Genomic DNA, 22,822 nt, shown 5'->3' with positions numbered 1-22,822 from the left:
TTAGAAGCCATATTTAAAAGCTGACTGTTACTTTCCGTATGTTGTTGTTGCTTTAATCAAGCGGAAACATCAAAATAAATTGTTGACTTGGTTAAACATAAATAATTTGATAGCAGCCAGAAATAATCGAGTGTTAGGAAATCTTAAACGCTTTAGTATAACTGTTAACGACAGATATCGAGCCTCTTTAACCATCGAGCATTTTTTTGTCAGTTTTGGAAAGGGAAAACAATCTAAAAGAATCATATCTGGAAAATATTAATTCTATAGGTAAGAGGGCATATCGAAGAGCAACTATTGTGAGGTGATATTAATAAGACCCGGTATTGAAAATGGACTATTCCAATGTAAACCGGTGTAGCTATCCAATACTTAAGGGGTTAGGTTGGTTTCAGAAGCTATAAACAAAGTTACTTTTACAATTTTATTTTAAATATATTCAATCATATATTTCATTTTAACAATTTAGCGTATCAAAGATTCATTTTTAAACAGTATTTTGTGAAAGTTTTATTTAAAAATTCTGAAAACTCAGTCGTTTGGCCCCTTACCTCCCATGGCGTGCCCAAAATAAAAAGTCTTGTGGTGGACATCATAACTCATTATTGGATCATCTAAAATCAATAAACCAAAAATATTACAATAGAACATGAATAGATCTATTTAATGAATGGAGGAAAAAAATAAATATTTAAAACTCACTTTTTTGGTAAAATTTTCGGCATACATATATATTGGCTTCGAGCCAATATATATTGTAATAAACATAAAAAAATCCTTCGTTCATTAACTAGATAATGTTATTCCAAAGATGTGTGCAAAATTTGAACAAAATCGCTCCATAACTTTTTGAGATATCGTGTCCACCGACTTGAAAAATAGAGTTGGGAGATAAATGCTTTAAAGTTTTACATTCGTACTGACGTGGCCTGATGGACGAAACTTCCAAAGGGTAAATCTCTTAGAATATTATTCGGATTGATTTGATATTTTTGGATGATATTTGAAACATATTGTTATTTAATAAGACAAACAAATTTTAATTTTGAAACGCACCTAACTTTTTTCTCAAAATCGCTTAAATTTAGCTACCCCTATAACTAGGGCTCAATTACACGCAAAAAAATTCACTCATCCTATAATATTTTCAGAGAAAGTAAACATTTCCGATTTCTTCCCACATAATCGGTTCAAAGACTCTTAAAACAACAAGAACTCAGTTTTCAAATACTGTGATTAGCCCACTTTTTTCTTCGAGACTAGGACTTAGTTGAAGTGAAGTATTTATTAACTTTTGGATGGAACATTTGTTTTTGTTGTAAAAATAATAGCAATCTCAATGGATTTAAGAATGCTAGTGAGGTGAAAGTCGAATTGGTTCTATTCACTAACTGAAGTGTAAAACCGAAATTTATTTGATTCAATTGCTTGCCATAACCATAGCCTATTTGATGTGTTATCGTTATCAGAAAACTGTATGATATAAAGTCCGTTGTTTTATATGAAAAAATCGTCAATCCTGATAAGAATACACTCTCAAGGTCCCAGTAAAAGTTAACTTCATATGTAATACTTTACTATGGGTATTTATGCTTATTCGAGTTTCTTGTAAAATGACTATCAATTGGCATAAGATCGTGGCCTGATGGGTTTGATCAATAACTCTGGTATATTTTCCAGATTCTTTATGGAAAGTATGAAATGCGAAATTATATTTTGATTAGTCATAGTCGTGGATCTATATTGACTTAATTGGGCACAAACAGACGGACATATATACTTAAATAATTGTTTTTACTTTTTGACTTTCTAAAATGAAATCAATCGGTTGTATGAATTTATTTTATACTTTTTTTAAAAACAACCCATTATCAAGAACATTTTGGTAGAACATAAAAAATTGGGTATTGGAAAACAATGTTCCAAGAATTCACGTAAAAAATGTTTATACACATTTCACGTTAACCTCTCAAAATTTTATTTAAGAGAAACAATCAAACGAAGCGATAAGTAAGAAGTATTAAGTGAGCTCATTTTTATTACACACACATACTCCATACATACTCGCTTACAAGTTGAACAAAGAAATCACGCTTTCGCCAAATGCAATCCAAATCATTTCACCTGTTTTTTTTTTGCCGGTCTCTTTTTATAACTGCAACGCAGACACTGCGCATGCAGACAGACAAGTTGTACAGTTGTTACTTTTCGAGTTCATGACTAACACTGGAATACCCTTAGGTGGTGTATAAATATTTCCTTCCTTATTTGCATATTGGCGATCGCGTTTTAAAAGCGTGTAAGTCACATTTTTGTCAATTTTAGAGTGGAAGTGGATCAAATTATTTAGTAGGGATGCTTATTTAATATTTTAAAAGATATTCGTTTATATGACGAACTTTGGTTTCTGTACAAGTACTGATTCTGGTTTTGGAAAAACATTTGGATGTGTAATCTAGGCTTCATGTCTTTAAGAATGTTTCAGGAAGTGTTTTTTCCGTCAAAAATGTATCTAAAAATTTCTATCAAAGAATCTCAATTTGAACTTAAGTCTTTTTTACATTCTAAATCGATTAGTCAAGGAAAAAATACCGCAGTGGCATTAAAAGGGGTTAAATTATTAAGCATGACATTTCAAGCTTACACTGTTTAAGCTTAAGTAGAAGCGAAAAATCGATTTCGAAATGAAAAATAAAATAAATGTTTGTGAATCCCCAAATTTTTTTCCAACGGAACTGGAAATTTCAATTCGAGATTGCATCACAATGAAAATTAAAGTAATTTCCAGAAATGTGGAAAATTTATGCTGGTCAAGCTTTAATACACCAATTGAAATATGGAATTGATAAAACAAAAAAAAGATAAACAATTCAATTTGCTCACATTTATTCGTGTTTTACGTCTTTGCGCAGCACAATACATATTTATAAATATAAAACAATGAAGATTTGGCGGATTTAATTTAAATTTTGTATCATGCTCTGGTTGAAAAGTTCGATTTATGGAAGGAAATTTGTATGGAATTTGCCTTCTATTGTCACTTCAAGAGTTCTAGTTATGGAGAACTTCGAGTTAAGGAAGTTTGAGTTATGGAAGCAAATTTGTATGAAATTTGATTTCTAAACGCTATTGCCAATTCAAAAATTTGAGTTATGGAGATCTTTATGTTATAGAATAGATAGTTCGAGTTATGGAAGTTCCACAGTATATCATCATACACATTTTAATTGTTATAACCTGGAGGTCTTCCCAAGCGTACGATATGCTTTGGGGTGACTGAATCCGAGGTCTATTTAAGGTTACTATAGCCCCATGTGTGACATTTTCAAAAAATAGATTTTTTAGTTTTTGTTTATTTGATAGTTCATACTTTCAAAAATATCAAAAATATGAGAAAGCGGTAAGGTCGTATCTTGAATAGTTTTTGAATGGCAGCATTCTAAATAGTGACCGCTCGCAGGTATACATAAGCCGCTTTAGTCGATACTTGAAACGCGTTTTTCTCGAAATGACATTTCTTAAAATAGCTAACATCATAACTCAACGAGGAATTGACCGATCGACAATCTGATCAAAATTAAACTGAGTATTCTTGAATATATTTACTATACAATGACCAACGAACTTTTTGATTTGTGGAAAATTGTCAATTTGGCATTTTTTCAGAACTACGCTATTTTGTTCATTTTTGATATTTTTCAAAAATTTTAGACCTTTGTATAGGAAATATATTCAACTTGAATAACCCTTTTGAATTTTTTTGTTTAAGCTGCTCATTCGGCAGTTGGGGAACTTTTTTTTGTTGGTACCTCCGAAGACAGCATATAACTCCGTTATTTTGCAATATTTTTGTAAAAAAAAAATTTAAATATAGCTGAAAATATGTCTCATTATGTGCAAAAAACTTCGAAACAATCGATTGAGTACTTTCTTAGAAAAAAAAAAAATCGCGAAAATCGCCTAATTTTACATGAGTTACACTGGTATAGGCCCTTAACCCCATCAGATCAGGATTTTGACGTAACCCCAGAAAACCAATATAGCGGACAGCGAGTTTTAAAATTCATCGGATTCGTTTGAAATCCCGTATAACGAATCCGGTGTCAGTTTTTCAAAATTCAAAATGGCGGATCCAATATGGCGGATGTTTTTTTTTTTTAATTTATTAGAATTGCTTGAAACTCGTTACTTAAGGGTTTTCGTCGGGTCGCTGAATACGAATTGTACGTTATTTTCTCATAATGAATTTGGAGAAATGTAAATATTTTAGTAAAACAGAACTTTCTTTCACAAAAAAATTGGAATTATAAAGGAAAAATAACAAAACGTATGACTACATGTTTTAATTCGCTATATTTACCGTTATTTTTTATTATGACTAATTTCATTAAAACAAATGACTTTGTTTAACCATAAATAACACTGCAGTTGTTCATACAAAAATTGAAAATAGAAAAATATAACATCTCCGAGAAACAGTAAACTTTCACAATACACAAGTACAGTTATTTGCTAATGTTCCACGTAAATTAAGTGCAATGCTTACGCATGAAACCGTATATAAATATTTATGCATGAAACATTGCAATTAAGTCATAGTTTCTATAATATACTAGATTGACTGCGAAAATGCGAAAGGAAAACCGCAAAATACAAATTAAGGTCACTGAAAGTTTAAAGTTATTATTAAAGGTAATTAAAATAGTAATTACGCTTAATTAATTGGAAATTAAGTGAGAGAGAGTGTAAAATAAATATGTATGAAACTATTTTTGAAAGTTTTTTTTTTTAAATAAATAAATCGAAAAGTTCTGATTTAGTGAAATGAACTAATTTAAAATGTGAATACAGTTGTAAAAATGAAAACAATATTTCTTTTTATTTTAGTAATTAATATAATTTTTTAATTCAATACAATTACATATATTTCTTGTTTCTATTTTATAAAATAAAAAAATAAAAAAGTGATATACGACTTATTGCATTCTTCTATTTTGTAGTCTTACAAATTTCCTGCCTTATCGTTGTTACTCACATAAATTTACATAGTTATCTCATTTACTACTGTTTACAATCGCTGTTGTTACTTATAGTACATGCGGTAACTCAATATTACATCTTAGACTGATCAGTCAGATAGATATTGTAATAATTTTACATAATAGCTAAAATAGTAGTGAGTAATTGAGAGTTGAAAGTGATATTGTTTGCAATTAATATCTACTTTGATGAATGAAAGCTGTCAGATGATTAGAAAACAATAAACAAATTATAAAAATGAATTATGTGTCTGTGAAATGACACAGAGACTTATTTTTTCTCTCTTTACAAGAATGCAATAGATATAGAATACTATATATATTTTTTATTATTTTCTTAATATTTTTAAAAATATTTTTTAACAGAACATTTAGACCATTATTTGATTTTATTAAATATAATATATATTTCTACATAAGTACAGATATATATATATATATTTGATTCCATATTCTAGTCTCTGCTCAATATCCAGACACGTTGTATACGTTTTCTGAATATCAATTAGTTTCAAAATCCACTTTATGACAGATAAGTCTATTAGTGACTAGACTACTTACTGAATACTTGTATGTAGTTTTGTCAATTAAATTTCTAAGTACTTGAACACTCATATCATTATCGAAATGTAAGTGGCACTTCTCAACTCTTCAATAAGTTCAACAAGGCCACTACACATTTCTAAAAAAAAAAATGATAAAAAAACTTGTGGTCAAGTTTCAACGTAGTTTTGGGCGGGTTCCAAGGGATTGAGATGCGCTTAACGAAATTCATATCTGAAGGTCTGAGATCATCAAATCTCGATTATAAAATCAAGATTACAAAAGCGATTCGTATGAATGTTGAAAAAAGTGCAGGCTGTAACCATATAATGAATGCCAGAAACCTCCTTAATTTAGTCAATTAGTACTTTATAATATTTAATAATGAAGCAAATTAGTTAATTGACTAAATTATGGGGTTGTCTGAAACTTCAAGAGAATTTTTATTTCCAATTTGAAAAAAAATCGATGTTTACTAGGCGTTTAAAAGAAAAAATTATATGCTGGATCTGATAATTTCTATCCAGAAAACATTACCGTAATTATGATGGAATAGAAAAATTATTATTGGATTTATGAAATCAGGAAATTGTCTTGTAATGTGGTACATGTGTGAGACTACTACTAAAATTGTTCCAAAACAATCCTGAGAGAGGAAGACTCAATTAAGGATTTTCTGTATAATTGTGTGGACAATAATTGTGGACCTCTGTGTAGAAATGTATAGTAATAGTATTTAATGTGGATGAATATATATTTTTTATCTTTTTTATATCTACTAATAAAATAATAAGGAATTGTTAGGTTATAATCTTCAAAAAGCATATTATCCAAAAATATCAAATTAATCCGAGTAAAATTCTAAGAGATATACCCTTTGGAAGTTCCGCCCAACTGGCCATGTCAGTTTCAGTTTAATACTTTAAACGCGTTTATCTCAAAACTCATTTTATTAAATCGGTGGGACATGATTTCTCGAAGAGTTATGAAGCGATTATGTTTAAATTTAACACACTCTTCCGTTCTTGTTATTAAACGTAGAATTTCTTTAAGTTTTTTTTAAACTCTCGCAATAAAAGTTGCTAAGAGAGTATTATAGTTTTCTTCACATAACGGTTGTTTGTAATCAAACTAAACAAGTTAGTTATAGCGTTATATATATCAAAAAGATCATTGTGGCGAGACGAGTCAAAATCCGAATGTCTGTCGTCTGTCCGTCCGTCCGTCCGACAGTCCGTGCAACGGAAAATAAAAATTTAATTACAATTGAAAAAAAATCCTAATGAAACTTGGAACACATGTTTCTTGGGACCGTGAGAGGATTGCTTTCGAAAATAGGCAAAATTGGACCACTGCCACGCCCGCAAAATGGCGAAAACCGAAAACACATAAAGTGTCATAACTAAGCCATAAATAAAGTTATGAAAGTAAACAAGTGGAACAAAGGTTCACACTAGGAAGAGGCATATTTGGATGTAATTTTTTTGGGGAAGTGAGCGTGGCCCCGCCCCCGAATCGGTTATTTGTATAAATCTCGCAAATAAATGAAGCTATATAAGCCAAACTTTCTGCAGTCGTTTCTCTTACGTACTCCATAACACACCATGAAAATAGTTGAAATCGGATAATAACCACGCCCACCTCCCATACAAAGGTTAGGTTGAAAATTATTAAAAGTGGATTATCTCACTAACGAAAAACGTCAGAAACACTAAATTTTACAGAAGAAATTGCAGAAGGAAGCTGCACTCAGATTTTTTTACAAAATGGAGAATGGGCGTGGCGTCGCCTACTTATGAGTCAAAAACTATATCTCAGGAACTACTTGACCGATTCGAATAAAATTCGGTATATAATATTTTCTTGACACCCTGATGACATGTGTGAAAAATGGATAAAATCGGTTCACAACCACGACAACTTCCCATGTAACTCAATTTTGAACTCCATCTTATTCCTTTACTTTATAATATATACATAAGGAACCAATGAAGATAGCGAAATAAAACTTTACACAAATACTGTATATGATCTGTGGCATCACTTGTGAAAGAATTGTCGAAATCCGACTATAACTTTTCAAAGCCCCGAATATCGAATATGAAGAATTCAGTGCCCCATGGTAATTCTTCATATTATTTCATAGTGTAACTTCCCCTAGCTCTCATATACCCAATTATAGGATTTTCAAATTGGGTCAAATTGTGTGTTATCTTAATAAAAATATATAAATAAATTGCGAGAGTATAAAATGTTCGGTTGCACCCAAACTTAGCCTTTCCTTACTTGTTTTTGTTTAAATTCGGTCAAAAATTCAATTTTTTCCTCAGTTCATTACTTTTATTTATCTATTTACTATCGAAATATTTTTGGTTTATTGATTTTGTTTTTTTGACACGTCTTGAGAGATGAGGTACAAACGGCTGAGTTTTCGGAATTTGTATATAAAAATTTCACATAATATACAGTTTAAATATGTGTCTTTGATATGCTGAATTGTTTAACTGAAATATATATTTAAATAATTGTAAAAATACCCCTGTTTTTAGGCTCTGAAACCCACATAACCCCTTAATAAAATATGTATTTTTTTTAATTGCCACGGAGTTACCACCTTTTTAATTTTTTAAATATATTTTTATATTAATTGAGTCTTAATTATTAAATTAATGAGTGTCTAAACTTAAAAACTTTACATTTTTAAGAATTACCTGATATTACATGACCAATACTTCTCAACAATTTCCTATCAAACAGATAAAACTGATAAGAAACTTGGGAATCCCAACTTTATAATTTACTTTACAACGAAACTTACTATTTTAATTACATATGAGAGTATATACACCTGTGCAGCTTATTACTCATTCCATATTTGCAACGAAAGTGAAAAGTTAGTGGAACAACTAACCTGTTGCACATGTTTTTGCTTGGGCTTTTACGAAGAAACGCGACGTGTGCGCTACATTTCGTGTCCACAAGTATGCAATTTATCGGCAACGATTTCTGAGTACCAACAAGTAATTAAACACACGTACGTAATTCAACTTGATTTATTCAATTTGATTCGTACGAAATTTTATTTATTTTCAATTTTATTTTTATTTTTGGCGCAACTAAGCAACGAACTGAGCGACGAAAAAATTGTGGGTAAAACCCAAAATCTGATAATGACAACAAACTGGTTAGTGCAAAGTACATATTTTACATGAAAAAAATGGGTGGTCAACAAACAGAAATTGGCGAAAATACGTATTTTCGTTATATTTATTTGAAATAAACTTATGCAAAATCCGACACGAGAACGCATATTTATCAACATTAAAACGAATGAAAATTAAAAAAAAAAAAACAATTAAATTTTTTTTATATTTTTTTTTTCACAACAAAAAAGCTGCATAAGCTATGAGTCAAAAGCAAATTTTCGCATTTCGCGTGACGAAAATGTTGAGAAGTCTAATTGTTGATATATAGTACAGACACATGAATTGTATGTATGTACGTAAGGTATACCACTAGAACATGCATTTAAACAAGTGGAATAACCCCAAAGCCACAATGAACTACAATACAAAAGCGCGGCCAATAAGCAGTTATTCAATGCAATTGACTTTCATGCCGTCACCAATTTGTTTGTCTTTGCGGTTTATTCGCTTAATTCTATGCAAACATTGCCAAGCTTTGTGCTTGCGGCTTATAAACAATTGTATGAACTTGTATGTAAATATTTCCATGAATGTGTGTGTGTTTGCACACATTAGACGCTATAGCTACATATATAGTGTAGGGAATGCGTTTACAATAGCGCCGCAATAGTGGCTGCCGCAGTCTATAATTGCAGCTGAATTGCGAGCCAATAATTCCAAACAGCTACTTAAGCAGCCAAAGTATGTAAATAATAGTAAATATATATATGTGTGCTTGACTTGCAAATTTATATAACTGCACTGCATAGCTAGCTACCCTGTAGTAAAAAGCAATACACTTTAAATTAAAAAAAAAATATTTACAGAAAAATCTATAGAATATGAATTCTAGTTCAAGAATCTTTATTCGATATGGATTGTGTTTAAAAATTATTTAATTATGTTTTTTGTAGACGCTTAATTGTCTGGGAGTGAATTTTTAATAACCCTGTATTTTTTATAAAGCACAATTCCAGTGAAAATCTTTCTAGAATAAATTTGAGTTTTAAAATAGAACATACAAAAATAATATTATATTTTAACAGCTAATAATTCATAAAATGTATAATAACTGTTAACTTATGGCGTTTTGACATTTTCAAAAATGCGAAATGGTACAATATGTTTAATATATTCTCCAAAAATTCGATTTGAAATTTTAAAAAGTAAAATTCTAAGAGATAGACCCTTTAGAAGCTCCGTTCATTAGATCAAGTCAGTTTCAAAAAACAGTTAACAGTTCTTTCAACGCTTTTATCTGAAAATCAATTTTTTTAAATCGGTGGACATGATTTCTCGAAAAGTTAGTTAAGCGATTTCAATAAAATTTTGCATCACTTTTGAAATAGCATTGTCTAGTATGAACAAAGGATTTTTTATTGCAACTAATTTTTTCACCAAATTTTTTTTTTTTGTTCAAAATTTGTCAAAAATATTTTTTTTTATTTCACTCATTCAATAACAAGAAAGTTTTTTGAAACGTCAAGTGAGCTGAGGTACAACGTTTGAGTTTTCGAAATATTTAAAAATTTTGTTCGCTATTTTCTAGTTTGGAAAGTCAATCCTTGACTAGTCTTACGACGACTTCAAATATATTGAATTTAGAAATTACACTATACGGCAAAATCGTTTTTTTCTGAGATTGAGTCATAAATGAAAAAAATATGTTCGCCATTTTTCGAAGTTAGCCTCCAAAGTCGAAATATTCGACTTCGAATTTCGAAATTTAGCTTACGGGGAACGCTAAACAAAAAACTGTAAATAGGAGCACAATCTACCTTTCCTTCTTATTCAATTGATATAGGTTAGGATAGGTCAATCTGGTAGGCCAATGAGTCACACATAGACCGATTTCGGCCCTTTGCTATACCAGATGGAGTGCCGACACGTAGATAACGAGGAATAGTCATACTTTAGGATGCCTGCGTTCGACGCGAATTTCAAAATGTGATGAGGTTTCACTTACGACATCTCTCCAAGTGCTGAAGCCATTGCTTTGACACTGCAGGACAAGCACACGAGAGATGTTCCATTGTTTCTCTTTTACCTTACTCTTGACATTTCCTGCATTTTTCGTTTTCTGTCAGCCCAAACTTGTAGGCTTGCGCCGCCACCAGTGAGTATGTCAACTATATTCCTACATCTCCTTCTATCGAGCGACAGTAAGACCTGCGTTTATTTCTGATCTACCGCTTTACACATAACTTTTATGGTTGTGCATCCCGGTAGATCCATCCAGCGCGCTTGGAATTTTCTTATAAAGTTCTTGTCTAGATCATCAAATAGGCACGGCAGGGTTTACCTAAGTCGATCACGTATTCTGATGACAGTTTAACGCCTCTCCTGGCAATTTCGTCCACTATCTCGTTGCCCTCGATGCCCCCGTGTCCCGGCACACTTATTTTAGATTTTTTAATAGCTATGTCCTGTAATTAATATTCACATTTTAATTCTTTTTTCGAACTTCGAAGGCAAATATTTCGGTTTTGGAAGTTAAGTACAGGTGTTTTACTTATGACTCAATCTCTTGGAATAAAATTGTGCTCGATTGGCTGCAAAGTAACTATTATTAGATTCAAGCTTCTGAAAAATATTAAGCCAGAAGTCTGAAATTTGTAAGATAATATGGTTCCTGTGTAATCTATCTTTATGAAACAAGTGCAGTTAAGTCTATCAGGCTAAAAATTCCTCCTTTAAATTTTAAGAGACATAAAATTTTAATCTAGATGATCATAAGCCGACTACCTTAGCAATAAATATATTTATTTCGAATAGGAAATAATATTTAATTTCACAAATTTCTAACAGGGCTTGCTCTAATGCAAATTACTATACATAAAAGGTTTCATATAAAAATATACTAGTATGTATATAAATTCAGAAAAATTATTGTATATTTGCATATCGCAATTTTTTTATATTTTATATGCATTTGTATTTGTATAAGTATTTACTGTATCATATAAATATGTATGTATAATATGTATATATTTACTTGTAAATTCTTATGCGCTTCGTTTTATTTAATTTCAGTTAGAGAAAAACAAATATCACGAGCAATGAACTATGTCTTGCCAGCACAGGTAAATTCAATATATATTTCTTAGCTTATACATGGATATTATATATGTATGTAAGTTCATATTATAATCGAAAACACGAGATTTATCACGTTGCGGTGCACAGCTTGTAAATTCTTTTAACTCCGATTGCATTACAGATTACAGATGAACAAATTAAATTCAAATGCGGAACTGATTAGTGGCGATTGCAAGCATCTTTATTGCAAGTAATCGCATATATCTGCATTTCAAAAAAATATTATATTATTTACATATTTTTTATATATTAGATATATGTACATATGTTTTTGTAATATAAAACTACAGATTTTTATCAACGAAATCATTGTTAATAATGCACAATCATGTTAGAGATCTTTTATCGCCTGATAGTGTAGGATTTACTACAAAAACAATGTTTACAGCTTATAATTTATTTTTTATGGATAAGCACTGAGTTTGAGCTATTAATGAAAGAATCTTAACATAATCCTCGACATAATTTCCCCGTAGAGTAATTCTTTGTGACAATCTCCCAAAAATTTCGATACCAGTTGGTTGGTTAGAAGCATCGAGGCCTTCAAAATTTACTTTCATCTTGAACACTTCATTTGAGAGAAATATTTTTCCAATGAACCAACAAAAATATTACTTTGAAATCGATAACTTGAGGACCTTAGAATGAAATATTATAAAACATTCACAGTATTTTAATTGAGTTTAAGCACTAATAGCCTTTTCACACAAGAGCTAATTGATCAATTAATCGGTCTTTGCTCGATTAAGCGCTGATTTAGATCGATTTACCATACAAAAGCTATCTAATTTTTCTATTATACATAATGTTTGTAATCGACTTGACAATGAAATGCAACTCTGCGACAAAGACCGTATTTGTTATTATAAATATATACGTTCTTTGTCTGCGAGTTGTTGTTCATACTACACGTTACAACGGTAGATGTCGCTACTGGAAATAAAACAAGAAAAAAAGTTAACTTCGGCTGTACCGAAGCTAATATACCCTTCACAGGTGCATTTCTTTTAGTAACTATGTGTTTCAGCAAATCTGAAGACGTGAAAAAAGAAAGCATTTTACTAATTCTTTTTAGCCGGGTTGTTTGCTAGAAACATTAAGGTTATATAGTTAACCGATCTGAACAATTTCTTCGGAGATTATATTATTACCTTAAGCAGTAATCCATGTCAAATTTCGTGAAGATACCACGTCAAATGCGGAAGTTTTCCATACAAGCCATTGATTTCGATCGTTTGGTTTGTATGGCAGCTATATGCTATAGTGAACCGATGTGAACAATTTTTTCGAAGATAAAATTATTTCTATGAGCAATAACTCACACCAAATTTCGTGAAGATATGTAGTAAAATGCGGAAGTTTTCCATACAAACACTTGATTCCGATCGTTCAGTTTGTATGGCAGCTATATGATATAGTGGTCCGATATCGGCAGTTCCGACAAATGAGCAACTTCTTGAAGAGAAAATAACATCTGCAAAATTTCAAAACAATATCTTAAAAACTGATGGACTAGTTCGTATATATACAGACAGACAGACGGACATGGCTAAATCGACTCAGCTCAATATACTGATCATTTATATATATACTTTGTAGGGCCTCCGACGCTTCCTTCTGGGTGTTACAAACTTAATATACCCTGTTCAGGGTATAAAAAAAGCAATCAGCTGATGAAACTTACCAACTTCTTATGAAAAGCAAAAACAAAAATGTATTACAGCTGATCGATTATCGAATAGCTGGCAGTATGAAAGACGCAAAGGGGTTCTCAATAAAAAGTTTAATTAATCAATTGATTTGGCTGTGTGAAAAGGCTATAGACATGTATAGAAATGTTTTCTGTGGCGCGATCTCTCGTACCACTCAATGATTTCTCAGTCCAAGTAGCACAAAAAGGTCTTCTATTTACTTTCCTTAGTGGACTGTTCTCCACACAATATTTATTCACCACACCTTAAACTCCAGTCTTAAACTAGAGCAAAGCACGATTATAAATATTTTTATTTAATTAATATAAATAATATATGCATAAATACCAGACAGTTGACCGCCCTACATCGCTGCATTTAGAAAAGTGTGTGTTCCGACGATAATTTATAGAAATTCATTATTTCATAACACACCATTGTATATTGTGTCAATCTAACACAACTAGCAATTATCTATTAATTATTTATTCTATATTCCTCTTCTATTGATTGAAGCTGTCACTTTACTATACATTTTATTGCTTATTTTTTAAAACAAAAAAAAAACATTTAATTGGCACACTTGGAGCTCCAGCAATTTTAATCATTTGAATAAATAGTAAAACTGACTGACAAATGGCAAATGTGATTAACTGAGTTTGCATATTTATTTGCTATTTAGTATGCTGAATGCATATTGAATTTACAATATATAGATATAGATATATACAGTAGTTGTAAGAACGGTGCTATAATATGCTAATTGTTTATATAATCGTTAAAGAACTCATAAAAATGACTTACTGGTTTTAATGGAAAGCGTTTGTGTCGACTACTCTCGAACGTCTGGCGATACGAAGACATTAAAGTGGTATAACAACTTCTTATTTTATTATTTTTTATTTATACCAATTTATGTGATTTATACCAGATGGTTTAATGGATTCGTCACATATTACATACTTGTTAATTTTCAATTAAAGGGAATTTTATCGATTTATTGATGTGCTTTCATTAAGATAACACACAATTTGAGCCACATATTCGGCATAAAGTCCAATAGAATATCGAAAATCACCATATATAGGGCTGAGGTAATTCCTGAGCCGATTTCACTCATTTTCACCACCAAGGTACTCTATATCCAAGACAATACGCTCACTTAATTTGGCTACGATATCTCATTTATTAACCGATTTATAAGGTATAAAGCCCACGGTATTTTTGAAAAACATATAATAAGGTATCTGGGAACTAGAGGAAGTTATGACCCGATTTTAACAATTTTTCAACTTTGTTGCGAGAGTATAATTCAGAAACTCTCAATAAACCGGTCGAATTTTGTTACAAACAGGGTTGTATCTTCATAAATACCCAGAAGAATAGTGTTTAAGGCGAATTAAAGTGAAATTCCTTGCAGGGAGTCCTTAATTTTTGAGAGCAGTGTTTAATATTAAACTATTAATCGAATCGAACAAAATATATCAGTTGTTCAAAAAAATTGACAGCACTTGAAATGCAACCTTGCAAACTTGATTAATTTTATTTAAATTATTAGATTTCAACGTTTCATTTTATCCATCGACTTAATTTTGAAGAGCTCTTTGTAGCACTCTTTGAAGTTAAATCAGACAATTGGCATTCATTAGGAATGGCAAAGCAAAGCCGCAGTACACATGTACCAACTGTATAAAAATCTGTATTTGTGCTCATCAAAAGGCATTCCTTTAACCACAACTCAATTGAATGTCCACATTTGTGCGTTGGTTTTGTTGCTTTTGCAGTGATGACACATCAAAAGTTGCGTGAGTGACGCAGCTTTCAAAGGAGTCTCAGCTCTGTGTTGTATGCTGAATGGGAAGCTTTGTGCTCATATGCGGCGTTTCTGACAAATGATACAATTATTCAAATTAAAGTAAAGCAATAAAATATAATTCGATACAATTGCCTCGTATGACTTCATATGCACATGTTGATGTGTGCGAAATATAATATTTCCCCTCAAAAAAGTGAGTCTCAGATTTTGCCGCTGTTGCTACAACAAGTTTGAACTACTTACAACAACTGGGAGTGGTATTTGGAACGGCAATGATAATGTTGTAAGTGGAAATACACGTGCAAACTAATTAGATAACTACCGGGGGTTTTTACAAACCAAAATGGGGATTTCCCGACATTTATTAGAATTTTTGAATTCTATTAAAAAAATATTTAAATTTTGATTTTTTATTTTTCTAATTTATTTTGTATTTATTACTCTCAATTCTCGAAAGTTTTTCTGAATTTATGGAGGAATTATTATAGAAGGTAAACCCGTTGAACGAAGACTTTACTGAACTAAATTCAGGTGGTTATGTACTCGAAAACACAATCTAAAAAAATATGGTATTATTGTTTGCTGACAAAATCATAGGGTCTTTCAGAAGAACTGTTATTTCAAATGATTTCGGGATTACATTATCAATACTTTGGCTTTATCAAAGTTCTACTTGAATCTGGAAACAATTAGACAGTTAACATTGAGATGGGGAAGCAAAAAGTCTCAAAACATTTGCCATAATTCAGTGCATTTCTCTCCAAACTCTCCAACTCAATAAATTGGAACCACCATTGCGAACGGGTGCTATTTGAGAAATTTGGAATACACTTTATAAGGCGAGGACGTTTTTACTACTACTATTTTCAATACCATCTTAGAAATCATACGAGCTGTGTTTAAATATTAGTTGTATGGGAGCTAGGGGAATATTTCACTCATTTTTGGCACGGAGACATAGTACTAGAAGAAACATATTTCCTCTGAATTTCTTCAAAATATCGGAGAGATTTACCTATATTTTCGGTAAAAAAAGATTAGAAGCGCTGAGGTCTTAATGTTCCATATAAGGGGCCTTGAAAACTTAATGACCGATTTCGACAATTTTTAGAAGGGCGATGCCTCGCTATAAATGCAGTATTTATGCAAAGTTCTGTTCCTTTATCTTCACTAGTTCGTACTTTATCCATTGTAAAGTAAACGATTCTGATTGACTTCAAAGTTCTGGTATATGGAAAGGAGGCATGATTGTAAACAGATTTGGACTATTTTCCAAACATATTATTGTGATGCGAGGAAAATGTTATGAACCGAAATTGATCGAGTAGTTTCGGAGATATGGTTTTTTACCCTTAAGTTTCTGGTGTTTTTCCTTACTGAATTAAAGCATTTTTAGTATTTTTCAACATAACCTTTGTATGGGAGGTGGGCGTGGTTATTATCAGATTTTTTTCATCTTTGGACTGTATAACGAAGTGGCTAAAAGAAACGACTCTAGATAATTTGGTTGATATAGCTTTAGTAGCTTACGAGATATGTACAAAAAACTTAACAAGCGACGGGGCCACGCTCGCTTTGTCAAAAAAATCACATCCAAATATGCCCCTTCCTAATGTGATCCCTTGTACAAACTCTCCAACTTAAATTTTAGACAATAAGTTGGATCCATCCGGATCGGATTGGATCCAATGGGTATTATTTTGGTAATTTCGAAGAATAATTTATAAGACGAAGCGATTTTTGTGCTGGGAGGACTTTGCAAAAGTTCAATATTACCTTATAATATCATATGTACATTACTCAGATACGAAAGGGTTTTAAATTAGTAATTAGATATAACAATTTGTTTTATAAATAAACTCCCCTTAAAATCATTACAACAACAAGAGAAAGAATCCATTGCAATCAGAGTGCTCCAGTATTAATCCCAAGTTTTTTTTTTATATTCGCACAACAACAACAATTAAACAGAACTATCCCATCCATGAGAATTTAAATTTATTATTAAACATTAATACAAACTCTACACAAATAATTTATGTAACTATTTTAATTGAATAAAATATATTAAAATAATTGCTATTGAAATTAAAACAAATATAAATTTTTAATAACTTGTTAACTTAACTAACTAACTTAACTTAATTAACCTTACTACACCCTTAATAGGGTGTTACAGTAATAAAACTAAGTGGGTCTTTGTTATGGAAAGCATTGCTTAAGTAATTAGAATTAAGTCAATTATTATCTCCTTATAAATATGTATTTTATTACGAGAACGTTTGTGAATTTAACAACACGTGGCGTTTTTGTATTTTTTTTTTTAATTTTTGTTAGATTAATAAACAGCTCGGAACTTACGTATATTTGTATCACAAACAATTTCGCAAATAGTAAATAGCAAAATTACTCGCGCCTAGCATTTCTCACGCTCAATTTGGCTAATTAGAAGAAATTAGTTTTGTTGTATATATACACTATCATATTAACTGCATTATATATACGATTTTATAATGTCGATATATTACGCCATTGTTGTGAAATTCTAATGTAATTGAGATTTTTTTTTTTTGTATTAATAAAATCAAATGTTTTTTACTGACTTCTTTTTTAGTTTATTCCCGGTTATTTGTTCCGCCAGTTGTGTGATTTTATATGTAACCAAGCATTAACAAACTGTTTGCAAACTTTTTTTTTAAGAAATATACTAAAAATGTATGGAGTCTTTTTAAGTTTCTCCAATTAAAGTAATTAATATTTACAAAGCAATAGAATTTTTTGTTTTCAAGATACCGCACCTTCTAATAATAATATGCTTTGAATCCATTTTATTGTCGTTCGCAAAAACTACATAAATCCCGATATTTTTACTGTAAATACATACGTATGTATGGTATGTGTCATTTTAATCAGTTCATAAACTAATTGAACATGCAAATACCATTTTGCTTACAGAAAACAAATTAAACAAAATAAATTAAAAAAAAAAAATAAACAGTTCCATATTTCTCCTGGGTGTAAAAAATACATATGCCTGCACCAAAAGTGATATTTATGTACCTTTTTTGTCTCAAATTAAGTCCGTACAAGTCAAATTAGATAACAAATTAAAATTATACACAAAAAACTAGATAATATATAATTGAAGCTTATTTAAACATACATACAGACATACAAACATATGTACAATTTAATAGTCAAAATTCGCACATTCATTCGGTCAATATTCGTCCTTCACCAAGTTCAAAGTTATACTTATTTACAGTTTAGTTTGATCAATAATTTTTGTTGTTTTGAAAAAAATCTCGAAAATTGCACAATTACACAGACATAAAATACATATAGTATATATCCGAATACAAACATACATATGATTCACTATTTCTGTTTTGCAAGCATTTTTTAGAGTTGAATCGAGATTAGAACTGTGTAAAATGCAATCATGTTAACATGCAACTCCGATATTGTTAATAGCATGTTAGGAATTCTGGAAATTTTTTACTGTGATTCAGAGATTTTTATTGAAACAAGTTGTAGATTTTCGTTTTAAGAAGACAATGATCAGATATTAGATATATTTTGCTTAATACTATTATTCGATTATGAGTTAATGACATATTTTTATGTATCGAACTCTATACGAGGTGAGTTTTGAGGCACATGGTTGAAAATGTATTAAGAAATTATCCATTTTTAAGATATTTTTACAAAAAAAGAATAACGAATCTCCCACAATAAATACAATTTTTAGCATTTTCATTAACAATTCATTGAATACAGCAATAAATTCTCTAATAAACACCGTTACATTCCATAATGGCATTTAAAAATAAATTAAAAATGTAATTATTGCTAAAAACAATCTCAAACAATATTATCAATTACTTGGAGATAACGGAAAGTGCAAGTGTCAAGTTATTATAACATATTCCGAGTAGTTAAATTATTGAATAATAGCCCGTTATAACACTTTCATACATACATATGTACATATGTACATGCACAAAATGCAAGCGCAAGGAGCAGCAGCAACTCACTTCACTTTATCGCATTCAGTGAACTAGAAAATTGACCCATAAATTGGACCGAGTGCTCGCCGTATGTGCGCGTTGACGAGACAAATTAATTCGTTTCAATACAACTTAAGCGGAACTTTGCCTTTGTACTTGCGCGTTATCACGTGAAAATAATCTCAGTTGGAATTATTTAATTGAAATGCTACACTGAAAAACTTTTTCTTTTTTACAAAGAAGTGGAAATCTATGCACCTATCTATGTACATATAAATATATACTCGACTTTTATTTGTATCATTATTCACTCATTTTGTAGACAGGTAAACGCACACAATAGACATTATTTATTAAAAACAAATTAATCATATTTGATTTACAAATGTATAAACACTGATAAATTGCAATATGAAATGCTAATGCTTCACTGGACATACAAGATGTCTTTGTTTACAAAGTTCATTGACATTTAAGATTTGACATTTGAATTGTAAGTGTACACACTGCTCCATAGATTTGTGTAAATAGTGTAACGATGGAAATTAAATTATTAATATTTTTCGTTTATTTCTAATATTATTTTTTTTGTTTATGTAGCATTTATCACACAAAATGCAAAATAAACACCGAAAATATTTTTCCCAATGCAAATGTAAAATTAATCATAATTGGTTCCTAATTAAACTCCGAAAACAGTTTCCAAAATGGAAGCAAATGTCAAGTCAAACATATTTTGTTCCCAATTAAAACATTTATTTAAAAAAATATACATATTTACATACATTTTTCATAAATAGTTGTGTATATATACAAAAATGTGAAATAATCGAGCGTCACTACAGAAACAATTTACAAATTATTTAATAACCTCACTTTGTCACTTTGGCCCAACCTATTCACATTTAATTGTATGCACAAATACTTTTAGTATTACAACAAAAACAGTGAATGTAAGCTAATTTAAATACGAATGCATTTACTATGAAGAAAATCACTATTATCAAGTCAAATTACATGCGACCGGTTGGTTACTCACCATATTTGATAAGCACTTTATTACCTCTATTGCGACAAAAAATATATATATACATATTTATTTATTATACAACAACACTGTGGGAAATTAGAAGGAATAAACGACTTGATTTTTTGTATTACTTAATGATAATATGCATATATTTTAACAAATTGTTTACAAATAAAATAATTAGGAGCAGCAAAAAAATATTGAAATTTGCTAAATACATATTAACATGCAAACAAAAACGATATATTACTACGTTTATACTTAGATGACAAGCAGCGATAATTTATAAATTTGTAAGACGTACCCTTAATCGTGTGAGAAATGTGGTACTTAATTGTTTGGCATACTAAAACATGATGTAAGGCTCAATTACAACAATAATTTTAGTAAAAAAAAGAAGCAGCTTTAATACCTTTTAATTGGCATAGTATAGGAAGGAAGTTGTTATTGTACAAGTGAAATGCTGTAAACAAAATTAAACTTTATGTAATAGTATATACTAGGCTTTTTTGTGCAGAAGTCACAAGTTGAATTACATATATAAAAATCTATATGTTCACTTCACTACGTATTGTATTAATCGGTTTCTTTATTGTTGCCGTTTATTTTTTCCCTATAAAAGCTAATGTGCTGTTTACTATAGCCTTCTCTTTTGTTCAGTAGCTCACATTGTTTTAAATAATAAAAAGTAGCATATATTTTTAAAATAATACAAATTTTTATTTAAAACAAAATGTGCGATAAACATATTTTTCAGTGGACTCAATAAAGTCATACAAGTCAAACAAACAAAAGAACGGTGGGCATCAAAAATATTTATCATTTGCGAGACTAAATTTTATACGACACAATATTATTTTTATATTTATATGATAAGGATGGAAACGGGTCGATTTGATTTCCGATAACCATAATATTCCAACAAAAACTGTGGAACTCAAGTAAACTTTTTTTTTATATATAAAATGAATTACTATTGTTATTCCCGCAACCCGACAAAGGCTTTTGATAATGATGCCAAATACTTAAAAACTTTACCGGCACACTACTAATGCATTGCAATGTTATCATAAATAATAATAATCTGAAATATTTATCTTCCCAAAATATTACTTTTAATTCAGTCGGGCATCACGTAGGAGACCATATGGTTATCTGCGCCATATCTGTAGGTTTCCACACATAAACATACATATTTAGATTTATACTAAATATATTCACTAAATACTTGCGTCAAACACCCACTGCAGCAGGAATTTATATACTAAATACCATATATACAAATACCCTTTTTAGGAAAAAGTATAACCATTTTGATAAGAAAGAAGAATTTGTTGTTGTGTCGTCACTCACCCACATATAATGATGCCGAAACATTGCACCAAAGCAGGATAGAAATTATTCATTGACACTGATGGCTCGTGGTCCGGTGCTGCTGTGGTGGAGGTGGTCAAAACAGTTGGCATAGTGGTAGCTTTAAACATTGTATCCATATCTTCTGAATCCATGTCGGTCTCTGCGCTATTCGCATCCAATGCACTTGCGGTTAAATTGCGAAACACTCCAAAAACCATTGAACTATCCATATTTCACTTTATTTTCCTTTTTTTAACGCACTGTTATTGTTATGGTTTACACAAATAATATACTGTGGTTATTGCAAAATATTTACAATTCTAATTTGCGCTTAAATGAATTTATGTGAGCACACAATTTCAGTGATTTGTGTTATTGATATTAATTAAACAAACATAAAGCAAATTATTTGCCACTTTTCAACAAACAACGTTGGCTGCATGATTCAGCAGCTGCCGCTTTGTGCGCAACGGCTTTTTGAGCACAAAAAATTGGGGTGTTTATTCCCAACAACCCGCTTTTGATTTTAAAAAGGCGCACCACTTGAGACAGCGTAGATAATAAACTTAGTGACACGTATTTTCACTTCAAATATTCTCTTTTATGTGCAAATATGAATATATTCTTATATTTGAAGTGATATAATATGCAGCAATCGAAATACTTTCACTAACAATTACGTCGCGATGTTTTGTTTGACCTCGTATCGAGTAGTGCTTGTGGTTTCTTTTGGTTTTTTTTTTGTCACTTGCAATTTTTTTTCACTTTGCTAAAGATTTTAATGCCACCTATGGCTTTACATATTGATTAGTTAATATGTTATATCTAGAAGGAACGCACGCGTTTTTTTTTTGTTATATTATATTTTACGGAGCCGTTACGTTATCACTGTTGAGAGCCACTACATGTTGTGGACGTATTTTTGTCGAATTTGATTAATTTATGCCGAAACAGAAATGTTTTAACTCAGGAAGAAATACAAAACAAGTATTCCCACACAAGCTTCTAATGTCAAAATAAGTTTTTAATTTTATGGCAGGGCGACACCTGCTG

The 22,822-nt window shown here is 30.6% G+C and overlaps 1 protein-coding gene across 1 annotated transcript in view; it reads right to left on the bottom strand.

The window, feature by feature from the left end:
• Nucleotides 1-22,784, bottom strand: part of LOC105211049 (integral membrane protein GPR155) — a 34,230-nt gene extending 11,446 nt beyond the window's left edge. The window contains exon 1 of the mRNA XM_011182313.3: nucleotides 21,767-22,784. Coding sequence (XP_011180615.2) covers nucleotides 21,767-21,999 — 233 coding nt within the window. The 5' untranslated portion in view covers nucleotides 22,000-22,784. The remainder of the gene's footprint in view (nucleotides 1-21,766) is intronic.
• Nucleotides 22,785-22,822: the final 38 nt, after the last annotated feature.

The sequence above is a fragment of the Zeugodacus cucurbitae genome, chromosome 4 (assembly GCF_028554725.1).
Source record: "Zeugodacus cucurbitae isolate PBARC_wt_2022May chromosome 4, idZeuCucr1.2, whole genome shotgun sequence".
Classification (NCBI taxonomy): domain Eukaryota; kingdom Metazoa; phylum Arthropoda; class Insecta; order Diptera; family Tephritidae; genus Zeugodacus; species Zeugodacus cucurbitae.
Note: the sequence above shows the minus strand (reverse complement) of the source record. Positions and strands in the feature narration are given on the sequence as shown.